The sequence below is a fragment of the Nipponia nippon genome, unplaced genomic scaffold (assembly GCF_047370975.1).
Source record: "Nipponia nippon isolate SJK-2023a ecotype South Korea unplaced genomic scaffold, ASM4737097v1 scaffold_1, whole genome shotgun sequence".
Taxonomy (NCBI): domain Eukaryota; kingdom Metazoa; phylum Chordata; class Aves; order Pelecaniformes; family Threskiornithidae; genus Nipponia; species Nipponia nippon.
In genome coordinates this window covers 68,346,490-68,373,963 of record NW_028262290.1, presented here as the reverse complement: position 1 = coordinate 68,373,963, position 27,474 = coordinate 68,346,490, and the positions used below count along the sequence as shown (strand labels likewise).

Genomic DNA, 27,474 nt, shown 5'->3' with positions numbered 1-27,474 from the left:
AAAAATGTTCTTACGTAGCAATAGGTGACTGCAGACTCTTAACACTGAAGCTGACAAACCGATCTCAACCTCTCCACTTCAGAGCGTTACTTCTTATCGTACAGACGAAGTTTTCACTCTGAACTCACTCCAGATAAAAACAGCGTAAAACAAAAGAGGAATGTTCCTCCTCTCTTCTAACAAAAATTCTGCTTATCCCTACCACAGCTCCTCTGCACACTTCCCATTACTTCTCTTCCTTAAAACTGCGTCATCCCTCCATCCTGCTTTCCAGTCCTGCATCTTGAGGGCACACAGAGATACAATCCTTTAGTGCCCCTGGCTGACGCAGACCTTGCCTGCTCCCTCCTTCAAACCAGAGACCCTCCACACCACTGTTGCTCCTAAGAAAGGCTATGCTGAAGCTCTGCGGAGGCTAAAGATTTCCAGTTGTTACGAAAATTTGTAACTGGCCCATGCCGACCAACAAGAAAGGCTAAGACACAAAGTACAGAATTACAATTATTCATGCACCTAAGGTGTCCCAGCCACATTAGGGCACGCCAAATGTGGTTTTACACAGGGTTCTTGTACACTTTTGAGCGTTTAGGTACAACATGGATTTGACTGCTCACTAACACGCACACTACTGATTACTCATCATAGTAAAACTTTGCAAAGTAACTGTATTCCTGCAGCATTCTTGCTGCTCATCTATTGATCCAGATGTTCCTGCAGTCAGTCTTGCTATCGTTACTGATCTGTGACGCCAGACAACAGCAGGAGGGTTTCAAAGACGTGTCAGAGGGGCTATGATGCTGATGTTATTTTGGTCGATTAGGGGTATCTTTTACCCTTCATGGACAGCTCTAAGTTTCCAAGAAGCCAAGTCCTTATTTTCAGGGCTGGGATGTCCTTCTAGTCCTTCCACTGAGCCAGTGTCCTTTAGTTTCTTTTACTTAAGCATGAACAATACCAAACTCTCCAGTAAAATTCCACTACTTCAAACATTAAGAGTATTAACAAAGTTAATACAATTTCATACTCTAATGATGGATGGACTGATGGACATAATAGGGAAGGGAATTTTCGTAACACAGTCCTCCAGGAAACTGCACGGGCAGTATCTGAACACACACAGCACTCAGCTGCACTCTGTGCTTCCACAGACAAGAGGAGCTCCCGAGTACCGGCAAGCGGACATGCCAGCAGCCCTGCACATCATTTTCTGATGGCTGCTTCTACTCCAGCTGTGCGCTGTGGTGGCTACCGATAAGCGAAATGGCTGCACCAGAAAAACTGATCTTCAGGTTCTTCTGTGAAATGCCTATTGCTACTATCAGTACTGCATTGGTGAGGAAGCAGAGAATCTCATCTTACGTAGGACCCAGGAACTAATTCAGAAATTTTTTCACAAAGCAATGACAACCTGACCTCCTGTTTTTCCCCTTTGTTGCACTTTCATAGTCCAGTGAGATCTGCTGACTAAAAAGAAAAGCTGGAGCAGAATATCTGCATTTGTATAATTAATGTGAGCATTACCAGGCAGTGAACTCAATCTTCACCTTCCCGAGGGCCTCGTCAACATCAATGGAGAAAAGTTCACCTTCCTAAACTGAATATCCTGTACTCAGACAATGCCAAGTATATGACAGACATCACATGTGAAGTACCAGGCCAATTTCTGAGGTCTGACTCTTAAGTGCCTACCTGCTTATAAAGTAGCTTTAAAGAAAACAACAATCCGTTCTCCAGGGGGCGTATTTCAGAAAACTCCATGAAAACTAAAGGCTGAATAGGGGAACATAAGTATGGTTGTAAGACTAGAAAATACGGTACATCGAAGGGTGATCGCCTTCAAGGTTCACAACTTGATGTAGGCCTCTAGCCCTGGCAGGGGGTGATACCATCTTACAAAACACTAAAAAACATCAAAGGATGGAAGTTGAAATCTGCACCAAAGCTCCTAGTGCCTGCCTGGAGCACTATGTTCCCAGCACTTACTGAGCAAGATTCAAGTTCCCAAATGTGCCACTCATTCTGAAATCCAAACGGCATTCAGGTCTGCTCTGAAAAGCCGAGGGCAGTGCAAGAGTCATGGAAAACTGAGGCCGCAAGTCTCTCAATTTCTTGTAAGACCCCTCTGCAGTGGCAGTATCAAAAAGATTTTTTCTATTGGGATGTAAGCAGAACGAAGCTTCTTTACTGCTAGACACAAAGAGAGCGTGTATCTTACCCGTGGTACGTGGCCTGCATCAGTGCTGTCCAGCCATGAACATTATCCTGTTTGTCAATATCAGCATTTTTCTCAACAAGGAGCTGAACAAGGGGCAGCTGTCCAGTTACAGCCGCAATCATTAATGGAGATGCGCCATCAACATTGGTAATATTGACCTGACTTGGGTCTTCATCAACGATCTCTTTAACCAGCTGGAAGTTTCCTGTAAAACAGTGATAAAACACAATCTACATGAGAACTGCTTAGCCTCTGAATCCGTATGTATTTTGATTTGCTGACATTGGTATACATTTAGTGGAATTAAAACAGAAAAAATAAAGTACTAGAGTAACTGCAACCCTAAAGCTAAACATTTGTACTGATCTTTGGTCTTTTAGTTGATCAGTACATCTTCCCAGACTACACAGAATTGTGGCAAAGGCATGAGGCACTGTTTTCCTTCATTTTCCTTCCCCGTACACTTATAGTACAATACCATTAGAAGAATCATTTTCTGAAATTAACGACTAAGCTATAAAGGCTGTATAAACTGCAGTGTATCCTACACGTGAAGACACAAGTAGGGAATATTTTTATTAAATTGTCATAAGAGGATGTCGTGCAAGGAAAACTGATGATGCTGAGACACCATGATTTGTCCTTCAGCAGGATGAAGATCCCCATTGTATTTCTGTACAAAGGCACTCTGAAAGGTGCTAGAGGCCATCCCTTGCCTTAAGCAGATAGAACAACGCCCTATGTCACACTAACCCACAAGTTCCTCTTACAAAGATGGTTCACTGATTCTAAAACTTCTACTGATACAATTCCACAACCTCCCAAGGCATTAATCTATTCCAGTGCTCAACTTTTTAAATTCAGAATTTTTTTTTTAATTCTGCCTCCAATATTTAAATCTCCAATGCAAAACTTCCCTTCTCTTTGCTCAAGAGTAATGCATTATTCCTGTCATTTTTCTAGTTCTTTAAAAGTGAACCTAACATTCAAGTTTCCACATAAAGAGGCTGGTAGTCACCGAGTTCTTGTTTAGATTATGAAAAGCAACACAAAATATGCTACTGAACATATTTTAATCAGGTTCTGGGTTTTTTTCTAAATCTTAATAAAGGTAAGAACAAGCACTTTTTAAAAATGTATGAGATAGTCATAGGAAGGAAATCATCAACTGCCATGCAAATGGAAAAATTCTCCCCTTTAAAAAACCCTTCAGATGGTAAACTGCTTCATGACATGAGCTGCCTTCAACTCAATCACAGGCATGAACAATTTCTTCGGAAAGACAGTCAGAATCCTAGACAACCCCTGCAGGCACTTGAATGTACTCACTGAAATTAACACCTGCTGGAGCCACTCAGCTCATTTTTTTTAACAGGAAAGACACAAAAGCACAGAACTACTTTTTAAAGTCCCAAATTAGTAAAAGACAGCAGGTGTTTTTTTTAACACAGGTCCACATCACAGACTTTGTTAAACAGAAACCCTGGAACCTACAGAGACTCCAGAATTGACTTTGAACTCTGGCCTGGACACTTCTTAGCCTAATGAGTTGGTTTTTTGACAGTGCTGCCATCCATAGCCAAGTATTTCAGAAAAAAACACAAGGAGTATGCTGAGCAGTATTCATCTGGCTGCCCCCCACAAGACTCCATCCAACCAAGCACTAACGTTTATAAGCCTATAGTTTGCCAAAAGTCACAAGGCTACAAGAAGGGCAGCTGAACTCTCTGAAGTCTAACAGACCTGAGGCCTTCCTAGGAAGAAGTTATGGTAGCTTATGTGTGAAGGGTCAACATTTAAGAGAGAGCTCCCAGTATTGCTACCTACCATCTCCTTCTTCTCCGCTATTATGTCTGCCCATTTCCAGTTCTGGCAGGCTGAAAAGCCACACAGTTCCTGAGACGGTGACTTACGAGGGTTAATTGAAAAGCAACTGTTAAACTGGTGTACCAAACCCATGATGAGATCTGAACGCTCAGGCCAGGCTTGACCATTTAAAACACACCTCTAACTTTTCAATAGGAATGCAGTGACAATAAAACTTTGAAGATAACTGACAATTTAAAGATGCATTGCTGAAATCCATTTGGACACATATTGAGAAAAAAATGGTATTTTCCTTCACAAAAATCACTCATTTACAAATAATAATAATAAAAGATCTAAAAATGCATCAGAAACTGTGAAAGTTGCTAACTCAGAGCTCTCTTCAGGTTGCAGCTCCCTGTTGAAAGCAAGAAGGTGAACCAAACCAAAAGGTTCACGATTATGTTAGTCAGGAGTGGGTACATGGACAACAAAGCTGAAATGAGAAGCAGTTGTGCTCAACCCTAAAGCTCACTTATTCTGTATGCACATATTGCAGGAGGAGTAGAGCCAGCTTTCAGTGCACTATGACCAGATTTTCTATGCCACAGACACAGAAAGCACAGACCCTGTAAGGATTATTAGGCCCACTGCATGCACAAGGCTGTCTTACCAGCGTTTCCTCATTGTCTGGGGCATCTTAGTCCCAAGTAAAGGCAGGTTAAATGGGGAAGAAACAAACCTCTTAGGTGTCATGGGACACCTCTCATGACTTCACTGGACATAAGATTTAATCTAACACAAGAATGACATCTTCCAATATTTGAAAAAAAAAAATATATTAAATAGATCCATCAGGAACTTTTCTTTACTACTGAGTGACTATTTTTTTTCTGACTGTCTATATAGCTAGGACTGCCGGCAATAGGCTAAATGTGCTATCATATAGCTAAAAACATATTTAAATGGCAAAATATCAATTTTAAAAGCTGTAATCACATAAGGTTCAAGTACTGAATCTCTCTAACCTGTCAAAGAGATTGCAAACAGTGCAGACTTTTCTGACATGCGACATTATCAGGAACCTCAGCAAAAAGTGAATGACTATTCACTGTTTCCCATGCCAAAGCCATCAGATAGCAAGCCTCAAGCCAAACCCATCATTTCAGCACTTTTTCCTACACTGGAAAATCCAGGAAGATAGGTAACCAAAAAGCAGCTTGCCACCCACCACGGGTGCAAACCGTCAAAGCCTGGATCAAATTTAAATCAACAGGATGGCACTGGCTCTTCCTGTTTGCCATGGAACAGTTTTACCAGTTTTGTGCTCATGAAAGTCACTCTTGCTCATGAGAGAACATGCAAGATCTGAGACACTTGTTCTTTTCTTGAAGCAACTTTAAAGAGCAATTACAATGCTCATATGGGGTAGAGGCCAGCATATTTTTTGCACCAATTAGCACTTTCATTTTCATACTTCAAGTTTATCAGGAAGGGGAAAAAAAAACATATTAAAGGTAGCATGGTCTTGGAATAACTGGAACTACTAAATCACACCACTTTGACAGGAAGGGCACAACCAGGAGTTCATGAAGATTCTCTCAGATTGGAATGTGAAGAAAAATAAACTACAGAAATAAATGTATTTTTTAAAATGGAAAGAAAAAGAAGGAAAAAAAGTCATGTGTAAAAACAGAACATGCCTCAGTTTCCCATGTTAACAAACAAACATGCTCTGAAGTTATGAGAAGTAGATATGGTGGAAGAGTCCTGTGAGTACTTACCCAATTTCAAAGCATTAAAGACATCAGGTTGCCTCTTTTCTGTATCTGGAAAAAATATAAATATTTCTAGTAGCAATCATTAAAAAAGCCAAAATTTCTAAAACTTTTACAGGAAAAATTATTAAAAAAATTTACACAAAAGTACTATAAAACAGAGCAAAGAAAGCACTGATAACCTTTTCATTCCCTTTGGGAGGAATGACTCATCTGTACAGTCCTCTGTGCAGAGTTAAAGCTACAAACTATAATAAAGCACCAGCACAGGGTTTTGCCTTTCGACTTCCATTTTGTATCAGGAAATTGTATTTGGAATCTTCTGTGTTTCCTGCCTGGAAGACTAAAATATCAATTAAAGAACCACAGTATGTTTCTGTGGTCTGGTGTAATCCTCTGCACAACAGCAAACACTCAAATAGTACAGGATTATTTTGAAAGGTGACTCAAAAGGAGTTGTACAAGATGTACCATTTTTATTTCCTCTTCAGTATTCCCAGGTTAATTTGTGAAGGTCACAACAATAATAGTCATGATTTAACTACATAGCTTGCTATTTGTGCATTAATAGATATCCTTCAGCTCCCAGATCATCATCCCCAAAATCAGAACTGTAGTTATTACAAATTTTAATATTTTGAGTGAAGGATCTTTCCTTCAACAGGCCTTCAAAGTGCTTTGAAACTGCTGACACTATGTAAGATGAGGAAAAAATAGTGACATATTTTGCACCTTCTACTCAAGCCAGGAAAATATATCCTCCTCCATCTTCCAAAGCATTACTGACACTACAGAACCAATGGGGTAAAAAGATTTTAAGGAAAACAAGGAGATGTTGAGAGATTTCTTGAGCCCGATTCTATTGTTTTATGATAATATGTAAAAAGTTAATGTTCATACCTCGACTCCAAAGGAAGTCATTTGAAAATGCTGAACAAAAGCAATTGCTGGAAAGCCCCTAAAACCATGAAAAACTCTTATTTTAAGACTGGGAAAGAGAGCTGGGGGTCCTGCATTTTCTCCTGGTTCAGAAACTGATCTTATAGAAAGAACTGTGCATGAGCTCACAGTTGGAAAACAGATTTCAAAAGACTAGTTTAGAAAAGGACCAGACTCCATACTTGGCACGTGACAAGCCTGGAAGAGAGGCAGTCCCAGGAAGCAGGAGACCACGAGGAGATGCCAGAAGGAAGGACTGCTGTCCGAGTAAGCTGAAGCAAGGACAGGGACAGAACATAGGCAACACCCAGGCCATTTCAAGAAGTTTTGAATTTGTTACTGAAAACAGCCCTGAGAAGAGAGTTGCTTTCTTTTGGGAGGCAATTCGCCCTATCTATGGCAATGGGTCAGAAGACAAGTTCCTTTTCTTCTGCCTTCCGTGTGAGAGACGGAATCTTTTCTCTTCCCAGGATATACAAGACTCCAGTACTAGGAGGAGACTGAAGCCATGGTGAAAAACCAAGGCACAAATTTGCGTGGAAGCTTAACATTTTTACCCCCAATTAGTTACTACCCTTCTGCTGATGGAAACTCCCCCTCAGCAGAGGTGACAGGAACACTTACCTGCTTTAATGCAGGTCCACTCTCCTAGCTTAAACACACTTCTTCAATTCTTTAAGTTGTATCACTACAGAAGATTTTCAAGACTCATCAGGCCAACTCTGCCTGCACGTACATTCTGTATGTGCAAACGCATGGGCAAGGCACAAGGCGCTGCACTAGTGAATCCCACCCACAGATGTCCGATTCTCTCTGTGTACTGTAACCAACTGATGTCTATTCCTCAGAGACTGGTCATGAGCAAACGTCTACAGTCAGATGGTTCTGTCTGGCAGCGTGGCTGGATGAAAGCCCTAGCTCCAACTTAACCTATGAGTCAACATCTGACTAAGCTAACACCTTCTCTGAAGCAGAAAGAAATGTCAGATTTTTGTCCTTGCTTCTTAAAGTACAAGGGAAAGCTTGACCTGCAGGAATGACACCAAATTTAAATAAAAACTAAAAATTTGGGGGACTGTGGACATGTCCACATGGTAGTGTAATATAGACATAATTAGATAAGATTTAGACAAGCCTATTTGGGTATCACAAGTGGCAGAGAGCTTGGAGTGGACTATCCTACTCTACAGGCTTTCTGCCACGATAGCTGGATGGGTGGTAGCTCCTGGAAAAGGTTCTTTCTAGGCCTAGCCACATCCTTAGATTTCATAGCAAGTACTCCAAAGCTGAAAAATCCAGATGCAGCTCTGCCAAACCCACCTCCCAGCACTGGTCTGCATCATGAAGCACAAATACCTTAAGAAGGGTCCCCAAACAGCCACATACAGAATAAGGTCTCAATCTCTGAAATGACTTATTGACGTTCAAATGTCAAACATAATGTCCAAACCAAACTGTCTGATTTCAGGAACAGATTTAATACATTTCTGTTACCATAAACAAACTTCTGGAGAAGGAAAATGAAGCAAATCCACAATACTTTAACAAAACTAATATAAGACATTCATAACATCATTTTATAGAACCAGCTAGAAAGAAAAGCTAATTTGGAAAGATATCTGGGAGAGATATCCGCAATAAGTAACAAATTTTTAAAAACTAAATTCATTAAAATTTCAAACTGACAGGTGACAGCAAGTAGGTTTAACCTGTATCTTCAATAAAAATAAAAATCCTAGGAAATTACATATAAAAAACTGTCAACAGAATACAGATTTACTTAGTAATTAAAAAAAAAAAAAACACTTGGAAAATTACTGGTAAAGACACACAACATACTATTCTGTCCTTTTGGTTGAGTGCGTGGTACTGGATGTACGGGTTAAGACTGAAGGAAAAATGTTGTAGTCTAAGTTTGCTCAAACCTTACTAAGCCTTCAGATCACCTAGTACAAGATATTACCTCACTCTACAAAATCCTGGATTTCTTATATCCTTCCACGCTCATGGCTAAAGCTACTTGACCACCACACATTATTTAATTACATGGTCACAAAATGTTTCTTTATCAATTTTCTTATCTCATTCAGTGCACATAATGAATGCATTACAGGGCAACATTAAAAACCATAAAAGCAGCATTTCTTAACTTCATTTTACTTGAGATTTGCATTGAAATAATGTTATTTTAATCTAGTTTTGTACATACACAAGCACAGTGTCTGTGCCTATCTGTATGTGTATGCACACACAAGCATATTCACATTTGAGGTGAGGAGGTTGCTTATAAATTTTATGAAGTCCTGAAGTTAATTAAGTATTTCCCTCTCCTGCAAGGAAGAGAAAAGTAGGGGACATGCCGACTTGTTATTCACCCACATTAAGACTTGGTTTTCTTAGGATACACAGTCCACTATCAAAGGACTTTGAGGAAGTTTCATATGTTCAGAGAGTGCCAGAAGAAAATGTTAGGTTAACCTCATCTGGCTTTCTGCATGTCACAGGCCTTGTATTCGACACCCAGTGAAGACAACCCAATGATGAGTTTTAGAAAGGCATTTAGCCTTGGCTGCAACTGTTAGAAACTGCACACCTCTACTAAGTCACTCCAGGTCTAAGCTTCACTGCAAAATATAGTGTCTTATTTCCCATTCAAATTCTTCTAACTTTAAACTCACTGTTTTTCTTTGGCTGCTATATAAAAAGGCCCTTCAGTACTGGTCTTCCTGTCCTTAACATGGACACTTTATTAATCACACGTCTTAACCACTCCTCATGAAACTAGACAGATTGAACTTCATCAGTCTCTCCTTACGTGGCAGGTTTTCTAGATTTTATATCTTTTAGGTTTTCTTGGAGTTTGCGATATCCTTTCTTTGATATCCTATTCTGTTTTTGATGTCCCTTCCTTAGTGCCATATCAAGTAGGCCTTTGTAATTTTCTTCCTAAATGAGCACCTGGATCATGTGTTTTAAAAGCAAAAAATATTTAAAACATTAAAACATTTTAAAACATTTCACATAATTTTTATTGCAGGACAGGAATCTCGTCATGCTAATGTAGAGGAAATCTGCTGAAGTTGGGCATTCCTGCCCCACCCGAGGTAGCTGTACCTACAACAACATTTTCAAGAGTCTGTTACAAATTATAAAGAACATCTTGCACATACAAAATAACCCCTTCAATTTCTAAATATGCAATCAAAACTTCAAGAAAGTGAAACAGAAAACTAACGCTCCATACCTGCCTGGGGTCTGATCGTTGTGAGAGATTCCAGGTAGTCCTTCATGTCTTTGTGTTTGAAGCCAACAGAGATTTCAAAAGGTGTTTTATGTAGCACATTCAGGTGATCGGGATTGGCACCTTTCTCCATGAGCTGCTGTGCCAAGCTCACCTTTCCACTAACAGCTGCTAGCATTAAAGGACTCCAGCCCATAGTCTTCACAGTGTAATTACAATCAGCTCCCCAGTCTAACAACAGATGCACCACCGCCTCATGTCCATGCTGAGCAGCTGCCATTAGCGGAGTGATATCGGGAAGGTCGTCTCTGCTGCTGTTAAGTACATTTGTGCTAAAATGGTCATAATTGTCTACAAAAGCTCCAGATTCCAGCAACAATTTCACCATGCTGACGTGGCCGCCTCTGGAGGCCATTGTAAGGACACTGGCTCCTAACTTATTCTGTGCATTGAGATCAGCACCATTCTCCAGCAAGATGTGAGCCACGCTTAGATGTCCAAACCTTGACAGAAAGAGATAAGGAGGAGAATTAACACCTTGGATGGCAGAGGCTTCCCAAAGAAAGCCGACATACTCTGAACACAGAAAACTTTGGTACCAAATTGGCCCATGGACTAATATACTATGTGGAATAGTGCATGCAACACTGATTGTGACAGTGGTGACCTTACTGGAGAGGAGCAAACAAGAGCTGAGGACTTTAAACTAAAGCATTCCACATGTACTAGTGACCGTGCTCATAAACCAGACACCGATTCAAGAGGACATTCTGGCCAAAGCAGCAATGTGCTAGCCTCATTTTCAACTGTATGACATCAACACATAACTTCCATAAACCACAGAGTCACTTTTTATCGTTTTATTTCCAGGTCTGTATCACACTCAGGAATCAAAGCCAGTTTGTTTGCAGAGATCTTAATTAAGTACCCTCATTACAATTGGAAAAGTAGAGTAAAAACTTCAAGAGTCAATGCTAAAGGGAAAAAAAAAAGACCATTTTATGAACTGGATAGCCAATCTTTTATATTTGCGTCATCCCTTGCTTTCCAGTTCTGAACCATCAACAAACCCCCACAACAGAAGAAGGCTGGGAGAAGACATGCATGTGCCCATGAAGCTCAGGGAAGAACACAGTGAGTGGCCACAGCTGCTGAAAAGAAAGGTGAACTTCTCTCAACACAAAGAGGACTAGAGCATGGCCTTTGTTTTAGAGAAATGGCTCATCGGCAGAGTGGGACAACTGGCCATGTGAATGGCCTTTCCTAAAACAATCAATACAAAGTATTATCTCCCCAAGTCAGCCAGACCAGCATGGGGGAAGTGTCTACACAGCTCAGCCCAACACAGAGCACCAAAACTGAGCAACCAATGAAACTAATCCTGAAGAGAGCAAGGGGCTTGAGCTGGCTTCCAGCCACATTTCCCTCCCTGGCGACTGGGGACGCCCAGCATCACGATGTGGAGCACACAAGGACTGGTAATGGGCGTGCTGTTTGTCTTGTGGTTCAACTGTGTGTTGCAGTTGCTATGATAGGTTTGTGTTATGGTTTCAGGAGATTGATATTACACAGAATTTTGATTTAGCCTAGTGATACAGCAAATATCTTCCAATAAGGAAACTTGGTATTAAAGCATTAAACACTTCTTGTGTGGAATATCTAGAACTTCATCGGAGCATTGAACTTTGATACCAGTTTCACCAGTAACCCAGCTTTGATACACTTGACCATCATCAGAAGCTCTGGTAGTTTATCAGAAGCTCTGGCAGTTTCTCAGTAAAGAAAAGACAATCATGCATGCCATACACCCAACCGGCTAGTTAACCATGAGAAAACAGAAACTCTTTATCGCTCCTCAGCTCAGGAACCCCACATTTTAATAAACATAATACACTGACAAAATGTGTACTTTGTGCTCTTGTTGCACATATCATGCATTACTATATGCTTGTGCAGTGTTTAACACAATCAAGCTTTGATCCTGAAAGCAGCCTTTGTACACTGCAGCAAAGCAAGTATTAGTTAAGGAAGTCCCAAAGAACGCTACTAACCACTAACAACAGACATGAGACCAAAACTCCCTAGTCTCCTTTCAGAAAGTACATAGTTGCAGAAGGAAGCCTCCAGTCTAATCCCTAGGTCTATCCTGGTAGCCTTCACTGCGTCACCTCAGTAGAGCCTGCAGCCACTGTACACATGATTAACTCTATGCATATATGCTATCTCCTGTCCAATTTCAACAGGACTAACCACAGCCAGAAAATTAAACATGTACATAGTTCGAAAACTACATCTGTACAAAACACTATGTTTCCTTTTTGGTTATCCATTAAAAAGGAAAAAGAAACATGCTCCTCCACTTTAAGCTTTCTCCACAGGTTTGAATATCTACAGTACTTTTCAAATGGCAGCAAGCAATTTCTTTGAAACAGTGAGAGTGTTATAGTGATTTGAGTTTATTGTTTTTAGAGAATGAGTGTATGGTTTTCGTTAAGAAAAAAAAAAATCTAAGAATGTTTCTGCAACTTTTTTCCTTTTTTTAACCTTCATAAAATAACAAAATTGTTGAACCTTGTCTTCCTTATTCTTACTGGGAAGCCAACTGTGTGACTCATTCTTTGGGAACTTTCTATGGGCTTTAATTGAAGAGAAATGTTGACTTTGAAACAGACTCTTTTCTTCCAAGTATTTTAATCTGTTATGAAACAAGGAGAAACCAAATCCAAAAAATATTTATCCTCTCAATTAAACATTCAATTATTACAGGAAAACACTGCCCTCCAACCTTGCAAAACATGTCTGTAAACCCAGAGCGTACTTGTATACGTAGAGATAAGCGCAAATGCGAGCATTAGCAATTTGGGAACCTCCCACAACCCAGCAGCGGGTTACTCGAAGCTCCGCGTCATTGATGCGGAAAGCAATCCAGTTTTGTCATTAAAAACCCTCAGCAATGATTTTCCATATCCTCCGGCGAGCCACTTAGGAAAACAGGGAAAAGCCAAGTGAAATGAATTATTTCTGTTTGCTTCAGTGTGTTTTTATGTCAGAAGTGACTTTTCAACAGGTAGGCAAGACACACAGATACCACACACACACACAAAAAGAAAAAAAGAGAGAGAGAAAATTAAGTAAGGGTTTGTGTGTATCTTATTTCCACAGAAGGGAAGAGGGGAGCAGTGTTTTCATGTTCAGGTTACCTCTGCACTGGCTTTACCCAAAGAAATAGCATGCACAGCTTCAATTAACACATCCTTAATATGGAAAGAGAAAACCTAACGCCCCCAGCGTAATACTTACCCAAATTTAAACCCGACAACCCCTCCCCACCCACTCCGGGGGAAGGCAACAGGTGACCACCCGGATCCCCCCGGGATAACTACACCGGCGACGAGAGACCGCGGCCTACAACATGGCGCCTTCCCGCCCGCCCTCACACACGCTGACTCGCCCGGAGCCCCCAGCGCTCCCGGGCGCCCTCTCCCAGCCTGGGGAGCGGGATTTTGAGGGCGAAGCGGCCGAGCGCCGGCGGCAGCCCCGGGGCGGGGAAGGGAGGGCCGCCGAGGCCCAGCCCCGGCGGCCCTCCCTTCCCCGCCCCGGGGCTGCCGCCGGCGCCGTAGCCGCCCTGCCGCTGACTAGGCCGGTGCTCCGCGGCGAGGCGGGGCGGCGGCCGGAGACCCCCCGGCCTCTCCCCGGGATCCACCCCCTACCTGGCCGCCTGCATGAGGGGGCTCCATCCGTAGTGGTTCCTGCTCTGTACCGAGGCCCCCTTCCGCAGCAGGAACCGTACCAGCTGTTCGTGGCCCCCCGCCGCGGCGAACTGCAGACCCGTGTTGCCGGCCTCGTCGGTGCAATCCACGGCTACGGCGGGGGCCGGTGGGGCGGACGCTTCGCCGCGGGGATCCGCCGCCGCCGCCGCCTCCTCGGTGCCGCAGGCGGAGGGGGCCGGCGGGTCGGCGGTGCCGCCGCCGGGCAGCCCTAAGAGGCGCCGGGCGGTCTCGCAGTCGCCCTGCTCGCAGGCGCGGAGGAAGAGCTGGACCTGGGGGGCCACCCCGCACTCCCCCATGGGCAGCGCTGGCGAGCCCCGAGCAGCTCGGCCGCCCGCCCCCGCCGCCGGCGGCTTCGGCGGCGGCCGGGAAGGCGGCGGGGAGGAGGGGACTCCGCTGGCGGGAGGAGGCCGGCCGAGGGCGGCCGCAGCGCCCCGGCCGCTTTCGCACGGCGGGGAGGGGAAGCCGGGCTGCGCCGCACGCCGCCCTCCTCGCAGCCGGCGAGGGGCCTCCACGCCGGGGCCGGGGGCCTCGGCGCCTCTCCCCGCCGGGCCGCCCTCCCCTGCCCCCGCTGGCAGGCCCGGGGGTCTCACCCCTCCTCGCCCCAGCCAGCGCCGGGGCCACCGCGGCTGCTGCCCCCTTCCCCAGGTGTTTTCTGTCATCCACTCGCCTCTGGGCTGCAGCCGTTTTCCTCGCCGTGTTCCTGCTGCCATCACTGACTCCCATACAAAGCAGCGTCTCTGCATTACATGTTTTTCTGCCCGGGGTCATCGCAGCCAGCCTTCGCTGTGGGGCTTATTCACTCTCACCTGACACAACGATCCCTTTTTCTTCCTTCACAACGTGACTTCTGCAGCCTGGCGCGGTCCCTCTCTGTCACTCCACTTACGTGATACTTCAGCCCTTACTTGCGCCTTCCTACTTCGTTTTTCCTTCGGGTCCAAACCGGTCTCTTCCTTCACTGCCATACAGGATTCACAGTTGATTCATTCCCCAACAAACATTGTTTCACACCCCTGATAGTGCTGATCAGTTGGTCTTTCAGTTTAAAGAGTTGGAGCGTAAAATTTGGCTCTCTTGTGGCGTTTCTAAGAATCTTCCCTTTAGCTTCAGCCTCCCAGGCAACCTGAAATCTTTTCCAGGTTATACTGATTTGCAACAGCTACAGTGAGGGGAAAAAATAAAGTACTGCTGAAATGACTCTTGAACCGCTGTTGACCAGTCACTTAAGAATATTGTGTCATGTCCCTGTAAGTTGGGGCAGGTCATTTTCTATTAAAATCGGTGACTGCAATGGCAGAACGTGGCACTTATTACAGTGGTGGAGGGTTTGGGGACAAGAGGACTAGAAGAGGTTATGGCGAGTATAGGGAAACCACCAAATGCCACTGTAATGAAGCCATCCCCTGGTTTTAGGCAGTGGCAACCATATCTTCCCAGTGATTTTGCCTGTGATCCACTTACAAATCCAGATGGCCAGACCGTCATGGCAAAGGCCCAAACCAGTTACACTTGGAGAAAGACTCCAGCAAACAAGAGCCCTGGCTGTGTTTGTGGCCACTTAAGTCCTCTGGGAAAGTACAACTCACAGCAAAGAAAAAACATTACTTACACCTTTGCAAATTTATCATTACAGAAAGAATAGGACAAATTCCTAGACAGGGTAAATATTCAGTAATGCTTCCTCCATTACAGATACCATGTGTTAACTCATGTAAAATGTGTAAAATATTTAAATACGTAACGTATGCACTTATGTTAAATAATTTCCTTCAGCATGAAGATGCTTATAGTGGCTATCATCAGAAGCAAGGTGCATGGCTAGGGAGACTTTTGGTCTAGCCAGTACAACCATTCTTACATTAGGATAGCATGAGGAGCTTGCCATTATCGATAAAGCTGGATGGTGCAATTCACTCTGTGTAAGATTTTACAGTTTGCAAGAAGGGAATGGCAAGAGTGATTAATGCAATACATTATTCATGATTGAAGAAAACTGGGTTATACTTACCATATGAAAGTGCATGCTCGGATATAGTCAAATTAGTGACAGGATCACTCAAGTTTATCTTTGAGATAAGCTACTGAACATGTTGATCGTACAAATTTATATTATGTAGCTGATGATTACACTATCAAATTCTACTAATGGTTTGAAACTCCAGACAAAGATATCATGAATGTAATTAGGAACCTAACAGCAAAAGATGCAACTCTTATTTAAAGAAACTCCTAAGTAAGCAATAGGAAATATTTGCTGGGGTTTACAAAATGAGAGAGGAAATCATTTGTGCTAAATTCTGCTGTTGTCATCTGATGGCCATTACTATCTTCAGTCAGCATCCTATGCATTTATACACATATGATCACTCAGTGATTTCTGTCACTGATAGAGAATCAAAGTATCATGAGGCAAGAGAAAAATAATCAGATCTCTTCTGAAATGAATAAAGTGCTACAGAGTATTCTTATGGTGATGTAGTACCAAGATCTCTGGGAAATATAGGACATAATTTCTTCACCAATGAAAGAACAACCTAAGCCTTTCAAACTGCTGATTAGGTAAGGGGATGGAGAAAGCTTAGGTTAGAAGACGATACAGAAGAAAACAAAACCAAGATTCTCAAGTGCAGATCGTGCATTAGTCGCTTGGAAGGTTTGTCCAAACTGCATCTGGTTTGTCCAGTCAGTGAAAAATAGGTTGCTTTTGACACGAAATTCCTTCACGTCACCAGTGTACTAATTTGTATTGGTCAGTGTGGGATTGTTCAGGGGTTAAAATCATTTAAGGTGACAGAAAAAGCTGATGAATGAAAAAATTGCTTTAGACTAAAGGAGACAAGAAAAGTGCAAGGAACAGAACAGGCACACCAAAACAATCGGAACAGATAAGGAAAGAGCAAACATGTGAGGCCAGCATTTGTGAAACTTTTCTAACAGAAGTCTCCACTGCAAATGATATCAATACACCAGCAGGGAGATAAATGAGCCAATGTAAGCTTTATTAAAGCTACTCATAATACAAGGTGACATAAAGGAGATAAACTTAGAGCCATCGTTCCGCAAGAGAGAGAACTCATCATTTGCAAAACAAAGGCTAGGAAACCATTATGGCATGTCATGTACCTGTGGAGCTAGTAAAGTAAGTATAATATGGCAAATGTGCAGTGATGCAGAACTACAAATTGGCCGGGTAACATGACAAAAAATTCTGTTGCTCTTACAGTAGTAATAGGATGTAATACATTTGGACGTATCCTCATACCATGACACACGAGCAAATTTCTACCTCATATATAATTCAGAATTGCATAATACGGAGGACTATAAAATTACCATCATAATCAAAAGCATCTCAGAAAGGGAAAAATGCAAGTAGTCAAGCAATCTGTTCCAAAGAAACCCAGAAAACTAGAGATTGCTGACTCAGTCATAATCTTCATTATGAAGGTCTGGGGATGGTGGCATCTCAAATCCCCAAATACGATGGCATTATTTTCATGGCAATTCAAGGAGTAAAAGGCTTATTTTCTACTGTAAAACCTTACTGATGTGAATCACAAGGAAGTCATACTTCTGACAAAAAAAACCCTGAAAGTTTTAGCATGTGTTTTGTGTGAAGACTCTTATCTCCATCTTAAAGAAAAACATAGACACATATGTTGGACATACCATCAGAGAAAAGCAGATTTTTCTCCAGTATCATTTGATGCATATGTTAACTTTGGTCCTTTCAGGCATAGAAAAAGAAATAACCTTGAAAAATGACTAAAAAAAAGTGGTGGTAAGTGCCTACAATATAGGATGACTAAGAGTAATTCCACCACATAATATGCCCTTGAGTTCTTGGTTCAGAATTTTAATCATGGTGTATATAGCAGGTCTCCACTTTGTCTACTGTAGCCAGCTGCTATAACTTTGTGATGAAATTACTTCATTTATATGTTTCTGAATATGCCATAATTTTGATCAAACTTTCAAAAATTATTTGCAGCTCAGTATTTCAATTCACTGTGCCTGCACAAGCACCTATGAAGTATCTGTCAGGTATCCAATATAACAGACCTCAAACGGTCCCTTCAGTAACATGTCGTATCATATCATATTCTGTGCACAGAACTGCAATTTTGTTCCAATAGTTTTTGACAGCTAAGCTTGCTAGCCATGGCTTCCTTTATGTACAATATCTCTTCTACTGCCTGCAGTTCATACTTGCTGTATAGCTAAAGAGAACATTTATATATCAACAATACATACCTATAGCAAGCAAATACACCGATCAATGCCTTTAGCGTGCACATCCTTACTACCTTTAAGCTATCCTGGCTTGCATATGACCTTTTGAACAAGATAGTTTGTATGTGTGTGTATGTGTATATGTAGATATATGCATACATATGTATGTACATATGCACACACATGTGCTACAGAGATCTGCAAACCGGTACAGGTTAGGTCTTGCCCAAGTAGCATCCACTGAATGCCGCCTGTTTTTATTGCCGTGTCAGTATGAGAACTGCACAGCAGTCATCAGTCTGGTAGAAGATCCCTGAAATAGCTGACAGTTTCTCTCTCACTCATCAAGTCTGTGTTTTTAATCTGTTTTATTTTTAGGACTCTGTACCCACTGTTCTTCCTCTCATCTAAACTCCTGATACGCTCTGCCTCCGTACTATGTACCCAGCTTCACTTTTGACCCAAAGCCTACCCTGTAAAACAGGGTCCCAGCTGAAGGACGGAGGACCTCAACACCCACCCTTCAGCGCAGTCCTGCAGCTGGGAAAGCAGGGGCTCAGCCCATTTCATATTTTGCCTGTACTATGCAACTGCCTCAAATAACAGCACTTTCAACACAAACATATTAATAAAAAAAAGCCCAACCTTGGCACTGGTTGAACAATGAGGTGAACAATAATATTTAAAAAATACCAGTGCACTTGTGCTGACAAAGGGGAGAAAGAGCAGCCAAGGTGGGAGTTGAGGGGGGCTATTTCTTTGCAAGGCAATGCTATTTTACGCTGAGTTAGAACAACAGTGAACAACGACCCATAGGTCCAAAGCTATCTCCAGTGGGTATGTTTTGTAACTTGGCTGAATCATCTTCTCCTTGAACAAATTTCCTAGCTACCTGCAATGTATTTGTACACCACGTTCCTCTGATATTTTTTTCTTTTTTTTTAGAATACCTAAGCGTTGGCTGTTTCTAAAACTAGGAACATTGTTTTGAAACACATTATTTTATACTTTCTTTTCCGCTGAAAGTATGACTTTAGGAAGCTATTTGAACTTCAGGTTTATTCAAAATGCAGTCTCTATCAGCTGATACTTCTCAACACCCCATTTTCATTTTCTAATCTTGCTTCATTTTGACTGAAAGTACACATCCAACAAAAAAAAAAAGAAAAAGAAAACTTTGGATGAGGAAAATTTTAAAGCCTTTGCAAAATTTAATACCTCTATTTTTTTCTGCAATGTGTATGTCATCGCTATAAAGTAAGAATAACTTTTAATAATAATAGATGTGTAAAATAGTTAACTTATCACTTTAAGTTTTCTTGTCTGTCAACCAATTTCTTCAATAGGGTCACGTATTTTAGGTAAACTAAATATTGCCTGCAATTCAAATGGATATTTCAGTGAGCAAGAGATACGCTCTTAATTTCAGCTATTACATTCGCTATAATGTAAGTTCTTATGGACAATTACATATTGTTGTGTTTAGTCTTCTTCTCTTAGTGCTTTTTGAAAGGTTTAGTTAATATTTTATTCTTTTTTTTGGTGAAAAAATACAATTTCACTTTTTTAAAATAAACTCTTCAAATGTATTAATTATTCCACTGATCTTCTGTTTTAATTTTGACAACTGAGGGCATAATAGATCTTCCCAGATCAGTAGTTATAGGTTTTATATGACTTGTCTGGTTACTCTACTTATTTCTCACTGAAACTCCTGAAGCAACTGAATTTATAGCTCGCTAAACATTCTTACTAATCTTTACAGAAAATCTCAAAACCAATTGTTTTAACTTCCATTGTTATTAAACCTGAAAAAAACAACAGAATTGCTTAAAAGGAACTTTGCCGTGAAAACCTTGCTACAAGCTTTATGGATAGCAGGAAACTCATTTGCCGTATTAATTGTAGATTTTCTTTCTCTGGGGTTTATTTTTACATTCATAGCAGAAGTCTTTATACTTTAAGTATTTCAGCTCAGAAATTTCAGTCTTCCCATCTTAATTAAACCCCACAAACTTTTAAAAAGGTTTAAGAGAAAGTGTCTTTGACTTCACATTCTTTACATCTTGTCCAAACTTATTTGTGAACGCAGCTGATTTATTCTTAATGATTTTTGCATTAACACCGTTATTGTACTTTCCCTTGCTGAATTTCCTCAGATTTATGTGCTTGGACATCATCCCTGGGGAAGTACCATTTACTAGTATTGCTTTCAGTCCTCACTGCGATGAGGATCACAGAAAGCCTTCCCAGCTACTTTGCTCTAAGGGCATTATTACTACTGAGAGCTGCCTCCCTTACTTTCCCACCAGCTGTAACCTTTCTTGCTTCTGTGGAAGCAAGCTGATGCTCTCCCACCTTTTCTTCCAGCCCTTTCTTCCTTTTTAAAATCTGACTGAGAAGTAGCTATGCTGGTTGCCTTCTTCAACAGTCTTGTCTGATCTTACCCTGTCTGCCACTGATTGCAGCATGCCTCCTGCAGTCCTGGCACATTCTCTTCTCAGTTTGCCATTTTTTTAATCTCAGAACTTGTTTTAGTCATGTGATCATATTCTTGTGTTTCTTCCATATTGCTCTAATACTTAAAATCCTTAAATAAAATACTTATTCTTCTAATACTTAAGAACCCTTACAGCAGAACTCTCCTGTTTTCTTCCTCACTGTGCTTAATTAACACTCAGCCCTACGTTTTGCTCTTTACATCTTCCCAACCTCCCCCAGTAATTTTTTGGGGGAGTCCAAGAGGATCTCCTTCTCCTTTGATTCATTCCAAGAAGTCCTTGTTGGGCTCCTCATGCTTAATATTTCTCTTACCCTATTCTAAGTAATTTGCAACCTTACACAAAGGGAAAAACCCAAGAATATTTGTTCCAGACAACCAGATCTAAACCAGCAGCATGTTCCAGAAACGTTGGCTGTATCTTTAGGGCTTACCCCTCCACCAGCCAGAAACTAGGGAACTCCTGCTATAAAGTCAATACCAATGACACCAGTTGGGCTTCATTTATTCAGGAAGGATGGCAAGCAAGGAGACAACGCAATCACCGGGCATGCGATTACTAGTGCCACCTAATTCTTCCGACCCAAAGCTTGCTAGCTTCCTTTATATGCAATGTATATTCTCATGTCCAGCCTATTGGTATTTAGTAGTTGCCTACAATGCATATTTACACACTCATACTTCACTTCTATTATGCTTAAGTTATTCCAGCTGGTATGTACTGAAACTAGATTTTATGCATACATAATGATCTGTGATAGATATCAGTACAGCTGAATAAGAAATAATGAAATTATATCTATACACACACACTCTTCTGCAAATTCACCTGAACTGCTTCATTTATGCTAGTTTGCCAGCATCAGGATGACTCATTATTTTTCAGCACCCTTCTGTCCAGAGCAAGGCCTCCACATTAGTTGACAGCCTCAGTGTTTATCGTCACATACAATATTTATTATCGTGTAAAATCAGAAAGAGCTCATAGCTGTATGCTGTGACCCTGTCTGGTGGTGACGAGGTTTTTCCCCTTCCTTAGCGTCAGACGTGTTTTCATCCACTCCTCAGAGAGCGATGCTGGTGAGCACCGCCCAATACCGCTTTCCAGGCTGAAGTCCCTCCCTGGGGATGACCGGAGTCCTCTGCTGCGTTGATCTTGACAGGCCTCCAACAGCAGAGCGTAATGCAGTAAACAGCTCTTTGTAAAACGCATAGAGCAAATGACGCCTCAAAACCAGAGTTTCAGCTCCCTGCTGAACATGAGAGAGAAACCGTATCAGTTGTGTTACACTTATGCTAAGGTGCTTCCAGTGCAAAATCAGAAATTGTTCTGTAATCTCATGGCCTCAGGGTCGCAAGTTTAGACAGACAGGACTGCAACCTGTTAGGGGGTGGAGTGAAAAAGCAGTATGGACGTGTTGTTGAGTACGAAGCAAAGTAGAAAGTTTCGACTAAACGCCACAGTTGCTTTTCTCCCATGATTCTGTCAAGCCATGAAATGGACTGCCCGTTACTTAGATAATAAATTTGGGATTTTCACTTGTCTTCTGGATTTCTCTCTACGAGGCCACATCAGTTGACATGTTTTTTTCAACCAAGAACACTGCTTTCCTCAGTGAAAGAGTTTGTCATTAACTCCCATGGCTTCTTGGCCCATGTTCTGCTTACTTCCGAAGCACATGCTATTCTAGAGGCAGCAGAATGGATGAAGCCTGGTTTCCTACTGACTTGTTCCCTTCAGCCCCAAAGCTCTTCCTAGTCCCTCCGTGGCAAATAACCTCCCCTGCTGTCCTTCTGCAGCCCTGGCTACTTCTGTCAGGAGACAGCAAGCCTTGGGGCCGTCCCCGTGATCTCCAATGGCCAAAGCAGCTTGCTGTGGCTGTGCCAGCCCCGTGCCAGCCAAACTTTCCCTTGCTGGGGGTACCCCTGCATATCTGCCTCACAGCTACCAGTGTTCGTGAAGGTCCCTCGAGCTTCAGGGTGACCAGATCACCTCTTCCTTGAAGGGTAGCAGCAAGCGTGCAAAGGCGACATGGCCTTTCAATACTTAAAGGGGGCTTATAAGAAAGATGGGGACAGATTTTGTAGCAGGGCCAATAGCGATAGGACAAGGGGTAATGGTTTGAAACTAAAAGAGGGTAGATTCAGACTAGATATAAGGAAGAAATTTTTTACAATGAGGGTGGTGAAACACTGGAGCGGGTTGCCCAGAGAGGTGGTAGATGCCCCATCCTTGGAAACATTCAAGGCCAGGCTGGGTGGGGATCCGAGCAACCTGATCGAGTTGTAGACGTCCCTGCTCATTGCAGGGGGGATGGACTAGGTGACCTTTGAAGGTCCCTTCCAGCCCAAATGATTCCTCCCCACATCCCAGCAGAGCATGACCCAGCAGCACGGGGCTGGCCCCGCTCCCCTCCCTCCCTCCCTCCCTCCCTGCCCGGGGAGCTGTGGGACAAGCTCCCGGGGCTGGGTCAGGACCATTTCTGGCTCCCCGGGTTGCGTCCCCAGGGAGAGCCCGGAGCAAGCTGGAGGCGTGTGCCTTCCCCGCTGTGCTGGGGCCCCCGGGGCCGAGCAGCCGGCCGACCGCCGCGAAACCGCGGCGCACCGCCCGCGGGGAGCCGGCTGGGGAGCGGGAGGGGCGCAGCCCCCCTCGCTGACGCGCGGGGCGGTTTTCCCGCCCGTGGGCGCCGGGGGGAGCCGCTCCCCGACCCGCAGCAGCGCCCGACCGCGGCTCTTCCGCGCCGCGCCGCGCCCCTCCGGGCTGGCCGGCGGCGGGGCGGGGAGGAGGGCGGGGCCGGCGGCGGAGGAGGCGGGCGGGTTTCCTGGCCGGGGCAGCGCCGGCGGCGGGCGCGGCGTGGGCAGGTCCGTGAGAACTTCGCCGGGTCCGCCCGGGGCGGAGGCGCGCCCGTGTCCGGGAGAGGCCGCCCGCGGCCCCGCCGCCTGCTCGGCATGGCCGGCCGCCTCGGCCGCGGGATGTGCTGGGGCAAGCGGGGCCGGGGCTGCCGCGGCGGGGGCGGGCTGCTGGTCCTGGGGCTGCTGGCCGCCGTCGGCGTCCTCGCCTGGAGGCACGGCCCGCCGCCCCGCCCCGCCGCCCGCCGCGCCCCGCCGCCCGCCGACGCCGAGCAGCTGCGGAAGCCGGTGTACGCGAAGCCGGCCCTGGAACCGGGGGCGCTGGGCGAGCTGGGCCGGGCGGTGCGGCTGGAGCTGAGCCCGGCCGAGAAGCGCCGCCAGGAGGAGAGCATCCGCCGGCACCAGATCAACATCTACCTGAGCGACCGCATCTCGCTGCACCGCCGCCTGCCCGAGCGCTGGAACCCGCTGTGAGTACCCGCCGCTCCGCCTGCCGCCGGGGGCGGCCGGGGCCGGGGCCGGGGCCGGAGGGGCCGTGCCCGCCCCTGGCGCGGCTCGCGGGAGCGGCTCTTCCGAACCGCGGAGCGGTTGGCGGCCGTGGCCCGCGCGGGATGAGCGCGGCTCGGCTGCGGCTCGCTCAGAAACGTGGAGGCTTTTAAAACTTCCTCCCCACCCCCCAAACGCTTTCAAATCACAGCGTTTGCTCACAAAGTTAAAACCGTCGATGACTTTTGCCTGGCTCCCGCTCCTCCACAAGGCAGAAGCAGCAGCGTGTTGGTGGTGCGTGTGCAACTGGGGAGCGGCTGTTTTCCTCTGGTCGCCCTAGCAGCGTGGTTTCGGCCCTGCAGCGGTGGCGTGCTGCCGTGCTTCTCCTGCTGCTGTCCGGAGATAAGTCACCGTAGGCAGCAGTGTACTTTTCCAGTCACTCCCAGCTTTACCAATGTTACGTTACCCATATTTCAGCTTTGCGTTGTATTCGAATGTCTTATGCCGCAGAGTGTAAAGCAGATTGTTTTATCATCAGATTTGCCAGGAGCGATGTAGAAATGCTCACAGAGATGCATAGCGTTCTTCTAAACTGGGACTTTGCTTGTTGCTGGGACAATTTACATTTGCAAATTACGTTTACAGCTATAACACTAATGCCAGATGATGGCATAAGCAGTTGTAAGCTAAGGATTAGATAGCGTTTGATGAGATGATTCTAGTTCACAGGCAACAGTTCAGCGCAGTTGTGAAGGCGGTGCTGCGCAGCGGGTCCGGCTGTACGATCAGTTCTGGCCTAACGCAAATACTCAGTTTAGCTGAGGGGTTCACCCCAGCGCGGGCTGTCCTGGCAGCGAGCAGCCCGTGGTGAGAGGAGTGGGCTGAGTACGTACAGGTGCGTGCCTTTAGCTAAAGGGGTCAGGACGGAGCGGTGGCTGCAGAGTCCTCTCCTCTGTTTCACCTGAGCTTGGCTTCAGCCAGTTTATTTCATTGCAACAGGTTTGTGTGGTAGCAAAGAGCTGTGGAAAAAGCAGGGCTCTCTCTCCGCTGTGCGTTTGCTTCATGTCAGTGCGTCCTGCCCAGTAGTTCACCCAACTCTAGTGAGCTGAACTATGTAAAATGTGAATCCTATGATAGCTCTTAAAAAATTGCAATGCAAGTGCAAGATCTTTTTGTTGTAAATTTAAGCATGACAGTAGGCTTGTTTTGCTTGGTTATCTTTTATTCTCCCCTTGGAAGCAGTCTATAGACCATAGGCTAAAAAGGACCATTTTAGGTGCATTTCTACAGGAAGAATTTAAATAATGTCAATGAATTATTCTGGACTCCTGCCATTTCTTTCAGACAGGACGTTGGAGGAAATGGAAGATCACAGTTGTTGAGCAGGGGACATTATAGATGGGGGGAGGTGCTTGAAATGAAAATAATATAAGTGGGCAGATGGATTTTGCTGCAATGGCACATCCTTTTTCATTTGGATGTTGAAATGACAAAATGTATCCAAACCAAAAGGATTGCAAGGCATCAGTGGCATAATCTCAGAGATAATTGCCTTCTGAGGCTGGGGCTGTATTGTACTGTTGTAGCATCTGCTGGCAGGTGCTTCATGCCTTTTCACACAGTTAAATCTGAATTATGGCAGAAATATCACAGAACATCTATCCAACTCACACAGCAAATGTAAAAAAACAAAACAAACAACCCCAAAACCTTCTCCAAAGACAGTTTTGCAATAAAGTTAAGTACGTCTCTTAAGAAGGAAGACCATGTAAGAGATCTAAGTAAAAAAAAAAAAAAAAAAAAAAAAAAAGTCTTGAAAAAGGTTTTGACAAGCCTGTAGTGATAGAAAATTCATTGCACTTCAGTGCAAGATTAGAGTCTATATAGGTTGAAAAGTCAAGTCTAGGAAAAATATCATTTAGTTTCTTTGTTTTAAGGTTGGTAATGCTTGACCATTCATGATCTTTAATCAACGTTTGGGTGAGGCTACAACGGTAGGAATTAAGTAGTAATGGTAGACTTCAACTAGACTTCAGCTGTCCACAAAAATGATGCAAAGGCTACATTTTTAGATGTGATCAATGAAAGAATTTTGGTACCTGAAGACCAGAAGTTGCTAAACAAAATGGTCTATTTGTCAGAGTCCCAGAGGAGAACTAGCGAACTGTGTGCTCGCAAGCCTTGGACCTCTTCCAGGAATGTTATTTACAAGCCGTGGTAAGGAGAAGAATTAGTAGGAGATGGGTAGGTCTGATCTATTGAGAAAGGGTCAACTTGGCCTTTGTCAAGCATGACGTGTCTCACAAACCTATTGGAGTGCTTTGAAAGTTGTAATTACATGAATAAGGAAGTGTGGTGTTATTTCCAGAGGCTTCTGATGAGTTCTGTAAACAGCTGTGAAATAAGGTGGAAATTCCTTGCATTTATAAATAACTGGATAAAAGCTGGGAAACACTTGTTTTCTTTTTTCTCTTCTTTTTTTTTTTTTTTTTAAATAGTGGAGGGTCACTGGTGAAGTTCCACAGAAATCTGTGTTGGACCCAATCCAATGCTGTTCAACTTATGGCATGGTTTCCATACAGAATTGCTTAATTTAATTTACAGCTGTTCAGCCTGAAGGACAGACAGGATACTGAGAGGGTGCCTCTTGCTGAGCCGCTGCAGTACTAGGTCAATGCATGAAATGGATAATACAAATTTTGCCACCTCGTTGTTCCAAAAATCCATTTACTGTTAAGTATAAGGAATTCTATCTACTAGAAAATTGACATCAAGTGTTAATGAGATATTAGCAGATACTATGCTTGGAGACATTATTTTGGGCTGTGGGCTTTTTGTCTGTTTCAGCATATTCTTATGCATGTGGAGGTGAGTCTGGAAATTTTAGATCCCAGGAAAATGGGAGGAGGAAAGAACGGGAAAGAAAGGCAACATCCCCACCACCTGCATGCCCCACTGCTCCTCTTAACCTTAATGCCCTCCCACATTCATCGGTGAACCCACTGTCTGGGTACGAATTGTGAAAATCGCAAATGTGAATCTGGTGAAAACTAGAATTTTGCTAATAAGATTGAGAATATCTGAACCAGTAAGCCTTTAAACCTGGTCTGCAAAATTACGTGTACAAGGTGTTGCTTAATCAGAAACTGATGACAAAAAATTTTTCCCACTGCCACATGTACATCCTGGACCTGCTATCAGACCAGAAATGTGGCAGTAGTTATTTGCTAATACCTATGACTGGTAATACTGTGCAGGAAGAGAAAAAGAATAGTTTGACTGAGATTACTTCCCCAAATAATGTATTGTTTGATGATATTTGACTACGAATCCTATACAGATGTTATTTACTTTATTATAAAGTTTCTTCAACTTTAGATGTTTCTCCTACTAATATATTCCTGCCAATATAAACATTCAGAAGACCTTTATTCCTTCTTGTTCTCACAGACCACTGTAACACGTTTTTCTGAGAACTGATCCTGTTTCTATTGAAACACAGACCCGGAGAACTCGACAACTACTATCGTTTCCTTTAGACAGTTCCTTCTTCCTTTAACTGCCTGTGCCTGAGGTCAGCAACTGATAATACTGTGTTTCATCACACAGAAACCCTTAAGTTTTATTGGTGGCTAGAATTGTGTGTGTGTGTGTTT

General features: G+C 43.7%; 2 protein-coding genes across 11 annotated transcripts in view; one reads left to right on the top strand and one right to left on the bottom strand.

Annotated features, from left to right (window-relative positions):
• ANKS6 (ankyrin repeat and sterile alpha motif domain containing 6) overlaps positions 1–14,109 on the bottom strand; it is a 45,496-nt gene extending 31,387 nt beyond the window's left edge. For all 10 annotated transcript variants that reach the window (XR_015705036.1, XR_015705043.1, XR_015705039.1 and 7 more), the window contains exons 1-4: positions 13,690–14,109; positions 9,983–10,482; positions 5,806–5,850; positions 2,216–2,420 (exon numbers count right to left, since the gene is read on the bottom strand). Coding sequence is in view for 3 of the 10 variants with exons in the window: in XM_087758809.1 (XP_087614935.1) it covers positions 2,216–2,420; positions 5,806–5,850; positions 9,983–10,482; positions 13,690–14,045 (1,106 nt within the window). In the remaining 7 variants the exon portion in view is untranslated. The remainder of the gene's footprint in view (positions 1–2,215; positions 2,421–5,805; positions 5,851–9,982; positions 10,483–13,689) is intronic.
• A 9,230-nt stretch (positions 14,110–23,339) lies between these two features.
• The window catches only part of GALNT12 (polypeptide N-acetylgalactosaminyltransferase 12), a 51,968-nt gene continuing 47,833 nt past the window's right edge, over positions 23,340–27,474 (top strand). The window contains exon 1 of the mRNA XM_087758796.1: positions 23,340–23,802. Within this exon, the coding sequence (XP_087614922.1) occupies positions 23,432–23,802 (371 nt within the window). The 5' untranslated portion in view covers positions 23,340–23,431. The remainder of the gene's footprint in view (positions 23,803–27,474) is intronic.